This window comes from Sclerotinia sclerotiorum, genomic scaffold (genome assembly GCF_000146945.2).
Source record: "Sclerotinia sclerotiorum 1980 UF-70 scaffold_26 genomic scaffold, whole genome shotgun sequence".
Taxonomy (NCBI): domain Eukaryota; kingdom Fungi; phylum Ascomycota; class Leotiomycetes; order Helotiales; family Sclerotiniaceae; genus Sclerotinia; species Sclerotinia sclerotiorum.
The window spans coordinates 35007-53277 of NW_001820810.1; the positions used below are offsets into that span (position 1 = coordinate 35007).

The 18271-nt window shown below is 42.5% G+C and overlaps 7 protein-coding genes across 7 annotated transcripts; 3 read left to right on the top strand and 4 right to left on the bottom strand.

Moving 5' to 3' along the window:
- Positions 1-1433: 1433 nt before the first annotated feature.
- SS1G_13566 (hypothetical protein) lies at positions 1434-1616 on the bottom strand (the record flags this gene model as incomplete). Its single annotated transcript, XM_001585277.1, has 1 exon — positions 1434-1616. One exon carries the CDS (start codon positions 1614-1616, stop codon positions 1434-1436), a length of 183 nt encoding a protein of 60 aa, XP_001585327.1.
- Positions 1617-2549: 933 nt separating this feature from the next.
- Positions 2550-4403, bottom strand: SS1G_13567 (hypothetical protein; the record flags this gene model as incomplete). The annotated part of the gene is made up of 3 exons (XM_001585278.1): positions 2550-2743; positions 2812-3841; positions 4056-4403. The coding sequence occupies 3 exons, from the start codon at positions 4401-4403 to the stop codon at positions 2550-2552; spliced, it is 1572 nt and encodes a 523-aa protein (XP_001585328.1).
- An 874-nt stretch (positions 4404-5277) lies between these two features.
- Positions 5278-7290, top strand: SS1G_13568 (hypothetical protein; the record flags this gene model as incomplete). The annotated part of the gene is made up of 3 exons (XM_001585279.1): positions 5278-5413; positions 5513-5628; positions 5692-7290. 3 exons carry the CDS (start codon positions 5278-5280, stop codon positions 7288-7290), a joined length of 1851 nt encoding a protein of 616 aa, XP_001585329.1.
- A 364-nt stretch (positions 7291-7654) lies between these two features.
- On the bottom strand, positions 7655-8632 carry SS1G_13569 (hypothetical protein; the record flags this gene model as incomplete). The annotated part of the gene is made up of 1 exon (XM_001585280.1): positions 7655-8632. One exon carries the CDS (start codon positions 8630-8632, stop codon positions 7655-7657), a length of 978 nt encoding a protein of 325 aa, XP_001585330.1.
- A 599-nt stretch (positions 8633-9231) lies between these two features.
- SS1G_13570 (predicted protein) lies at positions 9232-9715 on the bottom strand (the record flags this gene model as incomplete). Its single annotated transcript, XM_001585281.1, has 2 exons — positions 9232-9239; positions 9397-9715. 2 exons carry the CDS (start codon positions 9713-9715, stop codon positions 9232-9234), a joined length of 327 nt encoding a protein of 108 aa, XP_001585331.1.
- A 2639-nt stretch (positions 9716-12354) lies between these two features.
- On the top strand, positions 12355-12582 carry SS1G_13571 (predicted protein; the record flags this gene model as incomplete). The annotated part of the gene is made up of 1 exon (XM_001585282.1): positions 12355-12582. One exon carries the CDS (start codon positions 12355-12357, stop codon positions 12580-12582), a length of 228 nt encoding a protein of 75 aa, XP_001585332.1.
- A 2369-nt stretch (positions 12583-14951) lies between these two features.
- Positions 14952-16501, top strand: SS1G_13572 (hypothetical protein; the record flags this gene model as incomplete). The annotated part of the gene is made up of 3 exons (XM_001585283.1): positions 14952-15015; positions 15076-15206; positions 15263-16501. 3 exons carry the CDS (start codon positions 14952-14954, stop codon positions 16499-16501), a joined length of 1434 nt encoding a protein of 477 aa, XP_001585333.1.
- Positions 16502-18271: the final 1770 nt, after the last annotated feature.

The following is an 18271-nucleotide window of genomic DNA, read 5'->3' on the forward strand; positions in this document are numbered from 1 at the left end:
TTAATGTTTTATAATATCTTTTATAAATATATAATAAAAATTAAATTAATTATTAATTACTCTGTTACGTCAGACAGTGATATAGGTCACGTTCTTGATCACATGATCAAGAAACCGACAATGTTACGACGGCTATCTTCTACGCCGCGTCACATGACTAAATCAAGGTAACGTGATTAAGTCACGTTATGGACCGCTGCGCGGTCCTGACTAGCTATAGGTATGAAGGTCTATATAATCAAGATGGATTTCCTTTGTATAGAGCTTCGTGCTCAAGATCAATCATTTAGTATACTCTACTATTAGTTGCGAATTGCATTATTGTCATTACTTTAAGTCCCTGCTTGACGCCTAGTTATAAACCACCTCGAGAGCCTAGAGCACTTCCACATGATCTAGACGGCAAACTTCGTAACATTTTTCTGTGATTAAATACAAACGGGGCATGCCACGTGACCCGGAGGTGTAAGGCGTCACAGATTTGTCGGTTTCTTGATCATGTGATCAAGAACGTGACCTATATTACTGTCCGATGTAACACTAGGTAGACTTACAATAGAAAATATAGTATCTAATTAGGCAGTAGGTTTTAACAATACACAAATAGAACACATACTCATTAGCTAGGTAGAATACTCTCTCTCTCTCTCTCTCTCTCTCTCTCTCTCTCTACATCCCTATCCCTATCTAGTACCATTTTCATACCTGTAGAATTGAGATGTTGTACATTGAGCCTCGTTCCACGGAATGAAAATGCTCGTCACATGCCCCTTTGTTCCTAATTGCACAGAAAATGGAAAACAAAAAAAAACTTGTTCAACCGCTCATGTTCATTCATGACTCTTCTTCAACGAGGACAATATGAAGGTAGCTTCGAAGCTCGAACCAAGAAAAGGTAATGGATGAATAAAGAGAATCACATTTTGATTTGTCCCTATTTCTTATAATTTTTGTAATTTCGTTTCAATTTCCATTATCGATAACATGATCTCCGTGCTTATATTACTTGGCCCAGCCGGAAAAGTATTGAAGATTGAATTCAACCATCAAGCTTCAAGCTTCTACTTCACTCATTAAGTTTCTGCCTCTGGTCTCCTTGCGAATAATATTATTATAACCATGTCTACAGATGGTACTGCTAATGCGATTGGATCAGCGTCAGCTCAAAGCTCAGCTGAACAATCAAAGAGCACAGCGAACACATCAAGCGCAACTCGTCGACGTCCTTGGGATATAATACAGAACGGCGGCGTCGCACCAAGAGCGCGAGTTGGACCTGATCGAGAACAATATGCGGAGATACCTAGTATTAGCGAGGCCATCAATCAATTCGAGAAGCAATTCTATTCTGGACAACCCAAGTCTCTGTCTGGCATTGCATTGCGATCCTTTCTCGTTGGTATCGTCCTCGCATTCTCTACCTTCAGCACCCTCTACTTCTTCTTTGTCACCGAAACGATCTTCTGGCGCATCCCTTTCTTTATTTCTTCCCTCGCCATCTTCCACTTCCTCGAGTTTTGGACTACAGCGAGATACAATACACCTGAAGCATCCATTTCCTCCTTTCTCTTCAGCGGCAATGGATCCGCATACAACATCGCACATAGCGCAGCCATCAGTGAATTCCTCATCACGAATACCTTTTTCCCCAATGGGTCTCCATACACCATCTACGGCCTACAACTGCCCCCCTCCATATCCTGGTTTAGTCCTCGGGCACAAAACTTTATCCTCGTCCTCGGTCTCATCCTCATAGTAATGGGCCAGACCATACGCTCCGTCGCCATGGTTCAAGCCGGTCGGAGTTTCAACCACATAGTCCAGTTCACGCGGTCGCGCTCTCATACACTTGTTACCACTGGTTTATACGCATGGTTACGCCATCCCTCCTATTTCGGATTCTTTTGGTGGGGATTGGGTACTCAAATGGTTTTGGGGAACTTTTATTGTTTTTGGGGATATGCGCTAGTCTTGTGGATGTTTTTCAATAGAAGGATCAAGGGGGAAGAGGCTTTGTTGATCAAGTTCTTTGGAGATGAGTACGTACAGTATAGGGAGATCTCGCGGGTGGGAATACCATTTATCTAGATTCCCAGTGGTAATGCATGCAAATCTGGAGAGTTTGGTTCATGTTGGATGTGAACAGTTGGATTGTATACTTTGTAATGCATGAGATGGTAATATATCAAATTCTGTTGTATTCCTGTATTTGGCCTTCTCCATGACAGTGTCCAAAAGGGATGGCAAGGCGTGTGACCATTGAAAGTGGACACTGGATCATAATTTATTGCATGAAATGGCCAGAATCTCATGAGTATAGTCTCCCTGCTAGCATGCTTGGGATGCACGAGACATTGGCCATAAGTCGGCGTCACTACTCCTGTATCTCCACATCTAGTTTGAATGGAATAGAGCAGTGGCGCGGGCCGAAATTGACAGTATTCAACCTGTCATTCTACCTGTATCTGGACATCGACATATTCTGTAAAATGACTGTCCAACTTCTATCTAGATAATAAAGCAAGGTACTAACATTGGCAGTGACAATCTTATTTTATGGTCTGCCTGCTGACACTCCCGTACTTGGCTTGCCATGCGAAGAAGTAAAGTAAAGCAGCGAGTGGCTGCCCAACTAAAGTGAAAGATACCCAAAAGATACAGTTTCCAATTATTTTACCATTTATGCCTCTCATTTTTTCTAATGGTGCCGTGATAGCAATGAGTGGTAGCTGTGCCATCATGCCTATAAATGCAACGCCTGGAGAGTGTTAGCAGAGATAACAGTATGTACATCAATATTCGAGAGCCTACCGATAATATTGTGTGTCGGGACGCCGACCATCAATTCATGTAGAATAGCAGAGAATGTGAACACGGCAACACTGGCTGAGTATGGACTCCAGCCTCTACCCACGAGAGGCGAGAAGACGTGTCGTTTCATGAATTGATAGACCGGCTTGTTCCAAGTTCTCCAATATGTCCCTACACTGGGTGAGTTCCACCAATCGTCATAAAAGTTTCTATCCCCGAAAGTGGTGACCTCGGCAAGAATATTCAAGAAAGATTGGAACAAGGCAAAAAATCCTGCTAGCCATATGACTAAAGAGATTGTGGATAATTTCATCAAGCGTTCGAGGATAGAGGCCACATCTAGGGATGCCATCTTGTCAAGGGAGTTCTGAAGGACAGGGGCTGCGTATTGTGCGCTAGCAACCCACATGAAGATACTCAAACCAAATACTTCTGCCATCCTCTTGCCTACAAAAACCCACCTAATTCTAGGTGTACGGGGATATACAGGTTGGTAAACCAATGTTGGAACCCACCAAAAGTATGTCAGATTATTCAGCGTGATATTCTGTGGGTAAGGGCATTTGTTGTATATTTCTGGCAATGCATCTTCCTCTTTACTCGAGGGGTGAAGGTAGGCATGTCGAAGATCGCGGCAGGTAAATGCATAGCTGTAAGTTTTCAGCCAGACAATAATTGCGTGTGCTTCAGTTATTGTGCCTATCAAAGGGTGGTGTATGAAAAAGTAGACGATCACGGAAGTAATCAGAAGACAAAGTGTTATGTTCAATCCATGTATCCAAGCGATTACTTTCCAGGTCGAATGAAATTTTTGTTGCTCGGCCTCCGTGGCAATGTAGCTGCCACCCGGCGTGGCTGTCCCGGCTCTCTTTTTGCTTCCTTTTAGTGATGCTCTTGCTTGTTGCGCGGCCGCGAGTTCGACAATGTAGGCGACAAATAGGTGGCATGGAATAATGAAGTAGAGGGCAGCCCCTAGCAAAAGATCCTGTTTGCGGTAATCGTGACATCTCAAACATATCAAAACACCATACTGTTAAACATCGTTAGCTATGTACGATACACTGCTTTCCTAGTAGAATTTCAACCAAAAAAAAAAAAGGGAAATCGGGTCTGTTGAAATATCCTCTTAAAATGTCCCAAAGAGGATTTGGGCATTCGGACAACACTCCGCGATCTTCCCAAAACTCGGTGCACCCAATTCGTTCTTCAATTGACAAAAACCAATGACTAGGAGGAAAACGAACCTTTCGAATATTCTCTAACATAAGTCGCAGATTCGAGATCAATAAGACAAGGACCATCAAGTTCCGAAATCCAAGGAAACTCGGTGCCGCATCGCTTTCATGGCTGAGGCATGATGTTCGAGGTTTGGAATGCACAGCGGCAACATGTCTATATTTCTTTTGCGAATATTTCCGAAGAGAATCGGATGTGTTATGTTGTGTGAGTGGTCTTGGTAAATCCGCGATGCTGATATTGGCCCTGTGCTTTCCGTTCGCACCATTGGCATGTGAAAGCGTAGATCGTCTGATGGTCGAAGAAATGTTTGGCACACTTTCGGAACCAGTTACCGTAGCATTTTCCGAGATCATGATTGCGACAATGGCATACAGCCGTGGTGATATTCAAGCCGTTGGTATCTCAGCATGTATCGAGAAATAATAGAGGTGTCTGGGGAATGGTGGAGAGGAGATGCCTACTCAAGTAAAGAGAAGTAAGAGAGAATCAAGGGGCAATGTGCAATGTGCGTACGGATTAAGTACCCGAGTAATTTAGATAATATGTAAAGCAGTAAAAACAGAGAGAAACTGAATGACAAATTAGATAGGAATTTATCATAGAAAATTGGCGTATGAAAGTAAATTCCTCACTGGCTAACTTAATAAACCCCCTTCCCGAGATCAATTATTGGCTGGGAATGAGGGCTACCAACTAGGCCAAAGACTAAGTAAGATATTGGGCAGTCTGCGTTGTGTAGCCCCTCCTTCAACCTACAAATTAATTTGAAACGTAAATATCAAGCTCGGCATGCAGAAGTTTTGATGTATCCGAAGAAGGAATCAATGTCCCAGATACACGAGTACCTAGGTAATTACATGTGGTGACGATGACCAATGGTAACGCAATAATGAATGATATCCACCAGGAAGCTTTCGGCCAGACTTCTTTTTCTCATCAGCCTTACGAGTTGTTGTGATAAGGATGATAGAAGGATTACTAAGCTGAATCACGGATAAATTATTATTCCCTTCCGTCAAGTCCCTTGTCGCGAATCTATCCTTGTTCATCAAAGTCAAAGTCGCGACTGCTGCCCCATTTGAACTTCTAAAAGCATGACCTCTTGATCTAGCTTTATTTATTTAAGAATTAAGCACATGATCGCAACTTAAAATCAACGGACCTCGCCGAAGAAGAAAGCAGTCGTTTGATCAAATTCTTATTGGAGGGAATGATGCGCTGATAAAAATGGCATACGAACCTCGCGAGTATGGAGGTGGTCGCGATCGGGATCGGGATAGGGAGGGAAGAGGAAGAAGAGATGATGGGGCAACCGGAGAGGGAGGCGGTAATGAAGGGAGTTTTGTGAGGGGACGAGGTCGTCGTAAGTGCAAAACCTCCATCTTTCGAGTCGATCAGAATAAGGAGAGAAAATATGCACCTCTTTGTTTCATGGAAAGTCCAATGGACTAATACTGTACAGGTCCTGTCACTGACTATAGCTCTACCATGGTTCATTGGATGCGAAATCGTCAGCCAAGGTACAAAGGTGGTTACCAAGGCGAGATGGAAAGACCTAGTCCGAGCTACATGATAGATGTAAGTGTTATTTGAGTCGACTGCAGAGGTTAAATTTAGAAATTCGCGTCTGATCATTCATAGATGTTACCACCATTAGCAAGACTTCATAATGCAGCAGATTCAGTACCTGGGAGACATCTACATTCGTCACTTAATAAGATTAAGCATCCTGTCAATGTGGTAAGGTGGACACCAGAAGGTCGACGATTGCTCACAGCCTCCAGTAGTGGAGAGTTTACTTTATGGAATGGCGCGGGCTTTAACTTCGAGACAATTATGCAAGCACATGATGTTGCTATCCGAGCCTTGTCTTATTCCCATAGTGATGACTGGTTGATATCAGCTGATCACGATGGAGTGATCAAATACTGGCAGCCCAATTTTAACAATGTCAAAGTCATTCAAGGACATGACGACCCTATAAGGGATCTCGCATTTAGTCCGAACGACTCGAAATTTGTCACGGCCTCCGATGACTCTACGCTAAAGATTTTCGATTTTGCTGGCGGTGTTGAGGAGTCCACTCTCTCTGGTCATGGATGGGATGCGAAAAGTGTTGATTGGCATCCCACTAAAGGATTACTTGTTTCTGGATCGAAAGATCATCTTGTCAAATTATGGGATCCGCGTACTGGACGATGTTTGACGACTCTTCATGGACATAAGAATACTATCACAAAAACCGTCTTTGAACCAGTTCGAGGCTACTGCTTAGCCACTTCCGCTCGAGATCAAACGGCACGAGTATTTGATTTGCGTATGATGCGCGACGTATGCTTGCTTAAGGGGCATGAAAAGGACATCTCTACCTTAGCATGGCATCCTATTCACCCTTCCCTCCTAAGTACGGGTGGTGCTGATGGGTCTCTATTCCACTACCTGTTAGACGAGCCTAATAATCCCCCTGGAACTGAACCGTCTATAGCTCCTTATGATAGCCCGGATCCTACTACTACACCGGCTCAAACTATCTATCCAGCTCACAAACTAACATACGCTCATGAGTTTGCCATTTGGTCGCTTGATTGGCATCCTCTTGGTCATATTTTAGCATCAGGGTCGAATGATAGAATCACTCGCTTTTGGACACGTGTGCGTCCTGGTGATATTGATACATTCAAAGACCGCTATCACATTGGCGACTCGGCTGCCGAGGCGCAAGGAACCTATGATCGTCGCGGCGGGCGACGTCAACGTCAAGAGGAGGAAGATCAAGAAGCTGAAGACGAAATGGAGGGCTTAGTCGATCAGAAAATGCCTGCAAAGCTACCCGGTTTCGCCACAGGAATACCTGGTCTGCCATTACCTGGTATGGGAGTCATTCCTGGTATGAATCGTGTTCCTCCTCCACCTCCTCCTATGCTCAGTGGAGGAAATATTCCACCGCCACCTTTACCGGGAAATTTAGACGCAAATACTCTAGCACTTATGATGAAAGCCGGTTTACCTCCTCCCGGAGCAACGGGCATGCCACCTCCACCGCCGATGCTCCCGCCGAACTTTCAGCTTCCACCTGGTTTCGTTGTTCCCCCACCTCCTCCTGGTATGCCAATGCCTGGATTGGAAAATGCAGATTTATCGAGTAATGGTGGTGGTATCAGAAAACGAGGACCATTACCTAGTCAGGAAGAAAGTTTACAGGCGATGCAGAGACAGGGGAAATTCAGGCCACCACGATAAAGAGCCGTTGGTACTAGTGTGGAGGAGCTTCGGATTGTATATCAGAACAAAGCATTTCAGGTGAACTGAAGCATCAGGCGTTTGGGTGGATTGTAATCTAGTTGTGATGAGCTTCGCAAATTATCCCTATTCACGTATGTACACATGTGGAAATGAGCAACTGTGTTCTGGGAAAAAAATTGAATTTACTTGATGATTGAAGAGCAATAATGCCATGGTATATAAATCGCAACAAATGTAGAAAAGGCAGGAGAACGCCATGTCAAGATGCAACCCCATTAAGAATACCCGCCGATAATGCTATATATATATGCTGCAAAACCTCGCCCATTACATGCAAAAAGCAATTTCCGAACGTGATGAATCAAGAAGAATGTCTCGGGCTCGTCCTCGTTGGTGCTTGAATTTGTTTGCTCTCACCACCCTTTGCAAACGCCTTCTGCCTATCCGAGTAGTCCTTAATGACTAACGCACACATCATATCATCGCACAATCTCTTCCTCCTTTGAGGCGGCAACTTCGTCATGAACTCCAACCCACTAGCTCTCTCCACCATCTCAACCGGTACCTCAAAATCCGTCAACGGCTTCTCATTCGGTATCCTCGCATTAGGCAATACGAATGCACCAACTGCTACTGGACCCGCCGTAGTACCATCTTCCGCAAATATAACCTTGTAGAAATGTGTCGGCACAGCGATGTTGGGTGGATTCCCAATAACCTCATAAGTCACCCTCCATTTCCCATCCGCCGGATCTCGTTTCGGTAAATATAAAGGTCCAGTAACAATTCTAACACTCGGATATCGAGTCGTAAGTCTACGGCAGAAATCCTCAAAATGCGCCCAATAATCGCGGTTAAATCCTTCTCCTACTTGCGGGCACATGTTTGTGAGGAAAAAAGTATCGTTCATGGCATCTTGACTCCATTTTGCGTCTGCCGCAGGAACTTGGTGACCGCGATCGTAGCCAGAGTGGAGGTAATCTTTTAATTTACCACGGAATTTTTCAGGGACAGCGGGGTCTTCGACAAAGTAGGAGTGTTTGCGATCGCCATTGGAGACGGCGAGGGATGCAGGCGTTATATGTTCCGCAACCCAAGAAGGATTTCGAAGTCTTCGGTCGAATGAAGATATTAACGCATTTCTAGTGGCCAGATCTGCGACTGGACCAGGGAATCCATATTGAAATAGACCTGCGGGGTCAACGGGCGCTATTATATCTTTGCTTATGGTTTGACCGACTGTTATAGGCAGTGATGCGTTTGCCGAATTAGATGATGCTGTGACTGCTGTTGAGCTTGCTGCTGCTTGAAGTTTTTTTTCAGATCGTGTAGAATACATGGCGGCGGTTATACCGGGCACCTGTGGCTGCGGAAACTCCTGCGATGATAGCGAATGTAGTTTTGGACATGACAGTGGGAATCGAGCCTCTACGGGAGCTCGAACCGGACGGGATAGGATGGGGCTTTATGGATTGAAGGAAAGGAAAGTGTGTGACACTATGATCACAGTGTTGATATTTGCGCGTGAGCTTTTTTATTTTAGAACGGGGTTTCGCGTGGATGTCAGTTGAACTTTCTTGACGAGTCTCGGAAAAACCTGAGTTTTTCCGGGATCAGGACTACAACGGCGATGAGTGGTTGGATGTATTTGTTTCTGTTGTAAAGCCATGCGACATCTTTTTGTCTAACTTGTCTATAATACATTATTGCAAGTCCACGATACAATACTAGTGGTACTAGGTACTGCGACGGAGCAAAATTGGTTCTGTGCAGCCAAGATAACATCTTCCATTTTCACCAACTGCTTCTGCCTTGGTGGATGGTTTTCTCGACGGCGGAACAGCTCCAACTACAAGCCAATCTTTGTTCAAATTTTGGGGCTCAAAGTCCTCCGCCCGAATTCTTTAGGATGGGTTCAAATCTGATGGTATGGCATGGTCAGCACTCTATACGAAGCACTCGTGATTAGAAAGGCAAAGAACATAGACTTAGAGGCCTCCATAGTACGGAACTCTGATGTCATTATTAGCTAATGTGTCGGCAAACAATCTTCTAATTGAAGAAAGAGGATCCGTGATTGTTTCAAGCTCCTTTCAGTTTTACCGGCCTCATACTTTGGGGATGGAGTGCAGATTAGGAGACCAGCAGGTCTACTGATCTCGAAGACAAGTTGCTGCAGCATAATCTCGTGGGAAGTGTCAAGATCATCTACCAGCGTGTTGCGGCCTATCAAGATCCGACTCATTTGATGACTCATGTCACCGCATACAATTGTCATAACTTGACGCTTGGTAACCCCGAGGTCGCTCTTGTTGTACAATGGGTTCTTGAGACAGATTTTGAAGTCGTCCTTTGTTTTCCATTTGTTGGAGTCGATCCAGCTATCTCGAATTGATAAAAAGGCTACGTGCTGAGTGGACATCTCGACTTCTTATATACTACGGGATTGTTGCTCATGCCCCAAGTATTACCTCCGATACAACAATTCTTTTGATATCGCACAATGTTTTGGTGAAAACTTGTTCGACAGTATCTGCATTTGGTTGTGCATTTTCGCTCGTCTTCCAGAATTTCTCGCCCTTCTCTCTTATTTCTGGGGTTAGTGTATGTGCTACTTTCAAGGCACTACAGAATGCGAGTGGAAGAACGAAAAGTCTGGTGGGAACATACTCTAGTGCCATTCTTATTGCTAGATTGTATGGGTTCTTTCCAGTTTTACCATCCTTCGCCACTAAACAAGCGATTGACATAGCCATCGCAACTTCCAAGACCGAGGCAAATGGCAGGGAAGTTAATCGGCCGAAGAAGCTCGCCCTGCCAACTATTGATCTGTTTTATCTTCGTTCTTCATGTCTTTGAGTGCCTCATAGTAAAGTGGAGCTTGAATAATGGTATCGACAGGATCTTGAATTTTCAACCCGACTTGAAGGTGCAAGTGTGCGTTTGAAGTTGCCATGTTCCTGATGTCTGGATTCAGGTCTGACAACGATGCTGTCAAGGACCGAATGAGTGTCTAGAGGCGAGTATCTTTCAAAGCCAGAGGTACAGTTGTGAAATATCGGTTGAATGTTCGAACCGTAGCTGGATACCTATTGAGGGTAGTTTGTATGATGCGAAGTCGAACGATAGGACGGGAATCTGCTGTGTGATATCCAAGGATGACGCTGGGGTGTATAATATGGAACCGAATAAGGGTATTTGAGATATATAGAATGTATGTATTTAGGTTGTTGAAGAAATGAGTAAGACCAAAAAGGGAGACGGAAATCCAAATCAATCTATGCACTCCTGGAGGCAAGCTAAAGCTCTCAGCATGTGTCATTTTGGGACGTCTCGAGTCGCCGAGAATATGTCTTGTGCTATTCACTTCAGTAGGATTGTACGCTTGTAGGCCAAACCAATTTGGTGACATGGCTCATACTCACGCGGTTGAAGCATTGAACTGAGCTATTTTGATGATAAACTTGAGATGAGAAAGGTAAACTTTACATGCTGAAAGTCTTTTCCCCCGAGGACTTCATCTAGAAAGCCGTATCTCTATACTGGTTGAGAAGCTAAATATTTGGTCATGCTGGATGTTGGATGCCGGAGCAATCTGTCTATGCATGTAGGTTCTGCTAGAACTTCAAACTTTCTTTTATTCAGTATACAATTCGATTCTACATTTGACCAGAGTATTATAAAGCGATCTTTTAAGAATAATACTCGTCTAATTCATCTCTAATGTCTATACTAGCTCAAAAATGGCCGAGTAACTTTTTAGAACACTAGATGATGTAAGTCTAGTACCCTACTTTCCGGCCACCCCTAATTCCGGCCACTTTTCCTCACCAAAAATGACAAAAATCGACTTTTATAACTTTCTTATTTATGAATATAATTATTTGAAATCTCAATTACGAATTTTTTTATTTATATAATTATACATTCTGAATATTTCAGATTTTTCGCGATTTTATTGGTTGAGAAATTAAAAGTTGAAATTACGATTTTCAATTTGTATAGGATTTATATGTTACGCCTGGTAACAGGAAACTCTCACGTGTAATCAATATCACGTGACTGGCTCAGTAAGGATCAGTGAGCTCAGTACTGAGCCGCATTGATCCTACTGAGTAGCCATAGACACGAAAGTCTATATAATCTAGATGGATTTCCTTTGTATAAAGCTTCGTGCCCAAGATCAATCATTTAGTATACTCTACTATTAGTTACGAATTGCATATCATTATTGTCATTACTTTAAGTCCCTGCTTGACGCCTAGTTATAAACCTACTTCGAGAGCCTAGAGCACTTCCACGTGATCTAGACGGCAAACCTCGTAACACCTTAATCCACAACTACCAACCAGACGAAACCTCAGGCAGCCGCTGCCCCAGTACAGTATCGTTACAATGAATCATATAAATTAAAAATCGTAATTTCAATCATTTATATTTCAATCAATAAAATTACAAAAAATCTGAAAATTTTATGATTTATTACTATCTATATAAAAAATCTATAATTCAAATTTTATCAAATTATATTCATCAATTGTAAAGTTATTAACAGATGAAAATCACGATTTTTTGGTATAAAAGGTGGCCGGAATTAGGGGTGGCCGGAAAGTAGGGTACTAGACTTATAATTTATCATGGCTGTGGCGCCTCACACCTCCGGGTCACGTGGCATGCCCCGTTTGTATTTAATCACAGGAAAACTCTCTACTTGTTAAGGGATGCGAAGACTCAACACCTGTACGCGGTGCATCCTACGAACCTCCAGCTCTCTTATGAGAGTCTGCAGAGCTAAGTTTGAGTTATTTGATGGAGTCGTGGTAATTGGAAGAGGAAGAGGCGCCCGATCACGACGTTTTTACCCGTTTGCGGTTTTTTGACAGTTGCATTATCGAAATGCGCTCTCTACAACACTACCTTTATTACGAAACAGAGGACAACACCATCATCTACGACAATACGCCACGAAATCATCTCACTTCTTAAAAGTGAGACTCCTCTGGAACATATAGTACAACTCGACATCTTTGACGCGTATATGTTATATATTGTATACCTCCCATGATCGACACGACTGAAACGACAACAATTTATATACCTTCCATACGGGAACACCGGAGGAGTACTGTTGAAGGACCTGAGCTGATGACGAAACTTACTCTGCTCTCATTCAGCGGAGGTATGCTACTTACGGAATCGGGACACCCGTACAAGCCACTACCTGTGCATGCTATAGTTACGCTATATGAGGATTGGTGCTCCTTCATAAGCTTTCTATTGGCAGGATGATCAGAATGAGGACGAGGCAATCCTGACGGTGGGCGATTACAGTACGTTCTGGTATATAAGGAGTAATTGGATTGATGGTATCGGGAAGGGGATCAGGGATGAAGGGTTTTCGAGTACAATGTTTTAATAGTATGAGGGGAAGGGAGAGAGATCAAGAGCCAGTGATCTAGTGGACGAGGATGACCACAATTACAACCCCAAAAGGCCTACCGGCCCAAACCCCCCCTGCGAAGGCAATCATGTAAATCCTGCCCTAGCCCCCTTTAAATTGTATATAAATACTCCCCCTAGCTAGCTAGTAAACCACTCAGAGGCTTCTCCTCTGAGCGTCATTTGTCCAAAACTGGAATAGATGGCTAAGGTTATCACGCGCCAAGGCGCGTGGGCCTACGGCCTATGACGATAAACACAATCAATCAATCAATCTCTACTTGTTAAAAGGAATAGAAGTTACCGGTCCTAATCACGTGTCGTGATTAGTAATACGGTTACCTAAACAGGCTAGATTAGACGAACCATAAGCAGGCATATTGGTCCCCTCAGAGGATACTAAGAGGAGATTAATATGCCTACACACGTAGTAATATAGCCAATATAGAGGCCTCTTCCACCCAATCTTTTAATACTACTCTTGTTTTCCTTCTTCTTTTCTCCTTAGCTTAGTATTTTCTAATACAAGATACTTTACCCAGTATTCTTGAGTGTGACAATGGCCTTGGCAGAATATTAGAGGATATATGTTCAGTCATGGCTTTGGTAGGATATTACTAGATCATTTTTTAGATTAGATAGATATTGAAGTATTATTTTACCATTTAGATTCAGACATTGGGACACCTTCCTCCACATTAGATTTGATATAGAGACTTTGTAATTACTCGAGTAAATGAAGGACTATCATCTCTTGAACATGAACTAGAATAATAAAGGCTAAATATGGATCATTTATATACATTCCCAAAATGCAAAGCCTTCACCTTAATACTTTGAGTCAAAAGTTTATATCGAACGCATTATCTAAAATTAGAATAACCTTATCTTTAAGAGATTCTCGTCTAATATGGAAGGAAAGCTAGCTTACTTTACGCCTAGAAATGGAATTTGGAAATAAAAAGAAAAGTTAGACATGCAACAAATATGTTTCAGTGGGTTCAAGTTGGAGGCATTCATTACATCACTGTACATGACGTACATGACGTACATGACGTACATGACATACTCGAGTACTGGAAGTTTGCTCGTGCTACATTCCACTTTTATTAATCTACGGAGTACAGTACCGGTAGTCGATCGAGTAAGGTACCAACAGTTGTAATCTCACCATGAGAATGTGTGTGCCTATGTGTGTGCCTATGCATGAGAGCCATAAATATTAGGTATCTACATTTGAGCAGAGAAAAAAGAATTACTCGAGGAGGTGTCGAAGGGATGACAACATGTGACTGACTGATATGAACAATGAGGCGGTGTAGTGGATCAAAATAGCCTGGCTAAGCGCCTTGCAGATAAATGAGGACCTTGATGGGTAAAAGTACTAGGTAGTAAAAAAAGGCTTCTTTCTCTTTCAACGGATGGCGAATGAAAATTGAAGGATTTCTTTGAAGTTTCTGTGCCACCATCCAGAAAAATGGATGAATGCATTTTTACTACCACTATAGTACATATCTACTATCTAGTATCTACCTGCTATTTCAATTCGGGTCTTTCTTCCATCCATCAAGGTTCATGCCAACTACTACTCGAGTAGGTAGGGTAGGTGAATTTTGATTTTTTCTTTCTTTAGCTTAATAATATAATGTTATTAGTAATTCTAACATATAACTGTTGATATTATCTATACCTAGCATGTATTGTTGTCGTCGTTATTGCATTACAGATAGAGCATTCAACTAATCAACCACTCATTCATTCATTTATCCCTTTCTACAGCCTCGAAGACCTGTGAATATTTGTCTATCCTCCTTTGATCCTTCCTACAGCAGATAGCTTGCTCTGCCTTTTCTCTCTTCCCCTTTTTAAATTCACCTAAAATCCTCATTTGCTTCTTGTTTCTTCCTTCTCGCTCCATCGACCTATCCTTATTTTACCTCCGAACGGTATTTCAACCCGCATCTGCATCAACTCCCAATCTACATTTACACCTCAGAAGCATACCTGCAACAATACTTGCATTACGGCCTGAGATAACCTGCGACGACAGACAATCTGCGACAACTTACACTATCAGGTTTCAACCTTGGTCAACCTCGTGCCACTTTGCCCTTGTATTTGATACATCTATGCATCACCAGTTGTATATCAACCACCCGGTCAGAACTTTGAGGAAACAGAGTATATCTTTGTAAAGTTGGTAGCACAATATTATCAGTATGGAGGCAGACTCATTGGATAATGATACAAGGGGGTGGATCATGGCCGTAATTAGTGGAATAGGTCAGTACTATACTCGAATGATCCATAGGCTGATGTTCAGTCTCTAACAATAATCTGCAGCATGTGTAATTGGTAGTTGCATAATCTGCATAGATATATTGATAAGATATATCCCCAGCAAGAAGAATTTCAGCATACAGGATAGCAATGCTTTCCTGGCTGCCTCTTTAAGCTTGAGTTTTGGTGTAATGGTAAGTTACCTCCCTCGCATTTTGCGCCAATCATTTACTAATTCTTTTCTATATAGATCTTCTCCTCATTATATAGTATGCTTCCATCATCAAAAAAATACCTTATTGAGGGTGGTTATACAGCACATGCCGCTGCGTGGATTCTTTTGGCCTGTTTCGCCGCGGGATTTATTGGTATACAATTTGTTTCGAGGCTCATGCACCACTTTATCCCATCGCATGTCTCACACTGCGATCACTCTCATGAGCCCAATGCAACACATCACGACCAAAGTAACCATCTTGAAGGCCTCGACGGTCACCATGACCACAGCCTTCCACTCTCAAAATCGAGTTCTCATGTAGCAGTTCCTCAAGCGAACAATACGATGACCGAATCTACACCACTTCTTATGCCAAGTACAGAAGAAAATGGAAAGTGCCTGCCCAAAGGTCTTGCGTTAATAAATTCAGATTCCCAGCCGAACAATCGTCGTCAATCCGCAACTTCCAGCAGACGACCGTCACTGATGGAAGTTCAAGCCAGGGTCATGTCTTTTGTGAAGGATAGAAAGGCTAATTGTGACGAGAGTGGGCCATGTTTTGGATTTTCTGACCTCTGTGGACGAGAGTGCTTAAGAACTCCCATCAATACAAGACCTCCTTACACGGCACGAACTCCAACCGGCACTCTATCAACTCGATCTCATCCTTTCACACTACCGGAAGAAGGAGAAGAGAGTCGGGACAATTCAACACGATCTCACGAGGAAACGGAAATGGCCAGTTGTCAAGACTCTGACGTTGAAGCACAACAACATCATCATCATGTCCCCGAAAATGCCTTTATGGATATTGGTCTCCAAACAAGTATAGCCATTGGATTGCATAAGTTGCCAGAAGGTTTCATTACATTTGCTACCAATCATGCAAACCCCGAACTTGGAGTTTCTGTATTTCTAGCCTTACTCGTTCACAACATCACTGAAGGATTTGCAATGGCTCTTCCATTGTATCTAGCACTTGGTAGCCGACCTCGAGCTATCTTCTGGAGTTCTCTCTTTGGCGGCGTTTCACAACCAGCAGGTGCCGGCATTGCAGCTGCATGGTTTTCGATTTCTGGGCGAGAGGGCCATGCGCCTAATATTGTGGTTTATGGGTGCATGTTTGGTGTCACGGGAGGTATTATGGCAAGTGTTGCATTGCATCTTTTTGCTGAGTGCGTGGGTATGAATCATAACAGGAGTTTGTGCATTTCTTTTGCATTTGTTGGGATGGCGTTGATGGCTATGAGCAATGCTCTTACCTCTGAATAAGGAAATGAGGGAATAAGACTGAAAGATGATACGCATTACGAATAGACGATTGGCGTTTTAATAGGATATCATACCATGGGATAGGGCCTTTTTGGAGGGTTTTTGGTGGGTTTTGATGGATTATTTTTTAACATTAGGGATGTATTCTTATCCAAACTCTGAAGTTTGAAATTAGTTGGCTAGGGCAGCAAGGTTGGAAATAGCTCACGCTTGATTAGAATGAATATACCGCAATTGTATTGCAGCAAATTGAGCTGCATTCAAATTATCTTCTTGATCGTTCTTATCTTACTGTTGTGAGGATCTAGCGGAGTCCAATTTGTTATTAAGGGTATATATACCATGAGGCAAGCCAGAGGCAGTGGGAATGTCACTACGAGAGTGGTGCACTCAAAGAGCATCGTTACCACTTCCCTCCATTAAATCGATTATATATCAGTCGAGTAGCACATAGAAACGATGCGTATTTAGGCATAGCATGGTACATCAGCCTGGGTTTAGTTACGCACCTAGTACTGGTATACTCTTATTTATACAGAATAATGAGCGAGATGGTTCTTACCCATTCAAATTTTAACCCTAAGAACCTTTCTACTTTTGTAATTTTTTGATGGTTTTTTGTTTTTACTTTTTACTTTTTTTTTTGTTGTTATGTTATCATGATGATGTATGTATAAATGCTATTATGATACAGTAGTAATAGTGGCAGTATAAGTATAAATAACTATATAAGGGATAGAAGTTAACTAGGTATCTACTATCTAGATAGTATAGAAGAAAGCGGGATGGGATGAGATTGTAGGAGGAGGAAGGGTTTGAAGATTTGGGGAGAGAATATATGTGTGTGTTTGTTGGTATTGGTATTGGAGTTTAGAAGTTAATGGATTAGGGATGTGGATCATCAGATTGGAGTTGGAGTTGCAATTAGTTCGAGGGGATGTAGAATATTATGTATTAGGTAGGCGCACCGGTAGCTGGTTTGCTAGGAGAAGATGTGTTATAATTATGTAGAGATATTAGATTGGATTCATGGAGAGATGTTAAATTGGACTAATGGGGAGATTGGGGGTGTGTACATCTGCAGCGATTTCTATCACAATAGAATAGACTGATGGAGCAATCCGATCTTAATTCTGATTAGCTACCTACCTATCTACCTAGCTGCCTAGACATTAGATACATTTTTCCACATGTTCAGCTACCGTTAGTCCCCCTGAATATCTCGCTTAGGCCACCCACTCACTCACTCACTCACTCACTCACTCCACATCTATGCAAAGCATCTTAATTATCACATATCAATACCAATATCACTTACAAATAAACATAAATATCATGTCGCAATCAAAAATATCCTAGAGAATAAGACAGGGCTACGATTCCTTTCCATCGGAATTACTCTAATCAAATATTGATTTTTTTGTCTTTCTTTTCCTTGGTATACACTACACACTGTTTTGAAATCCTTTCCCCATCTTCAGGTTTTCCATCGACTCCTTTTTCCAGTTTCCCTTCCATCCATTTATCGATAGAATGTGAGTAAAAAGCCGATGTTCATCAGCATCTTTCATCTCCCTTCAAATTTCGGATTTGAATCCCTCGTCCATCGCTTCTCGATTCCCAAATTTTTTATGTCCATTTCGCTCACTTTCCCACTTGAATATTCGAATCTACTTGGATATGAACGCTCAGCTCCTCACCTAATCATTTAATATCGATGACATCTCCTCTGCTGGGTCCTCCTAGCCGCGTATGCAGACGTATGCACCA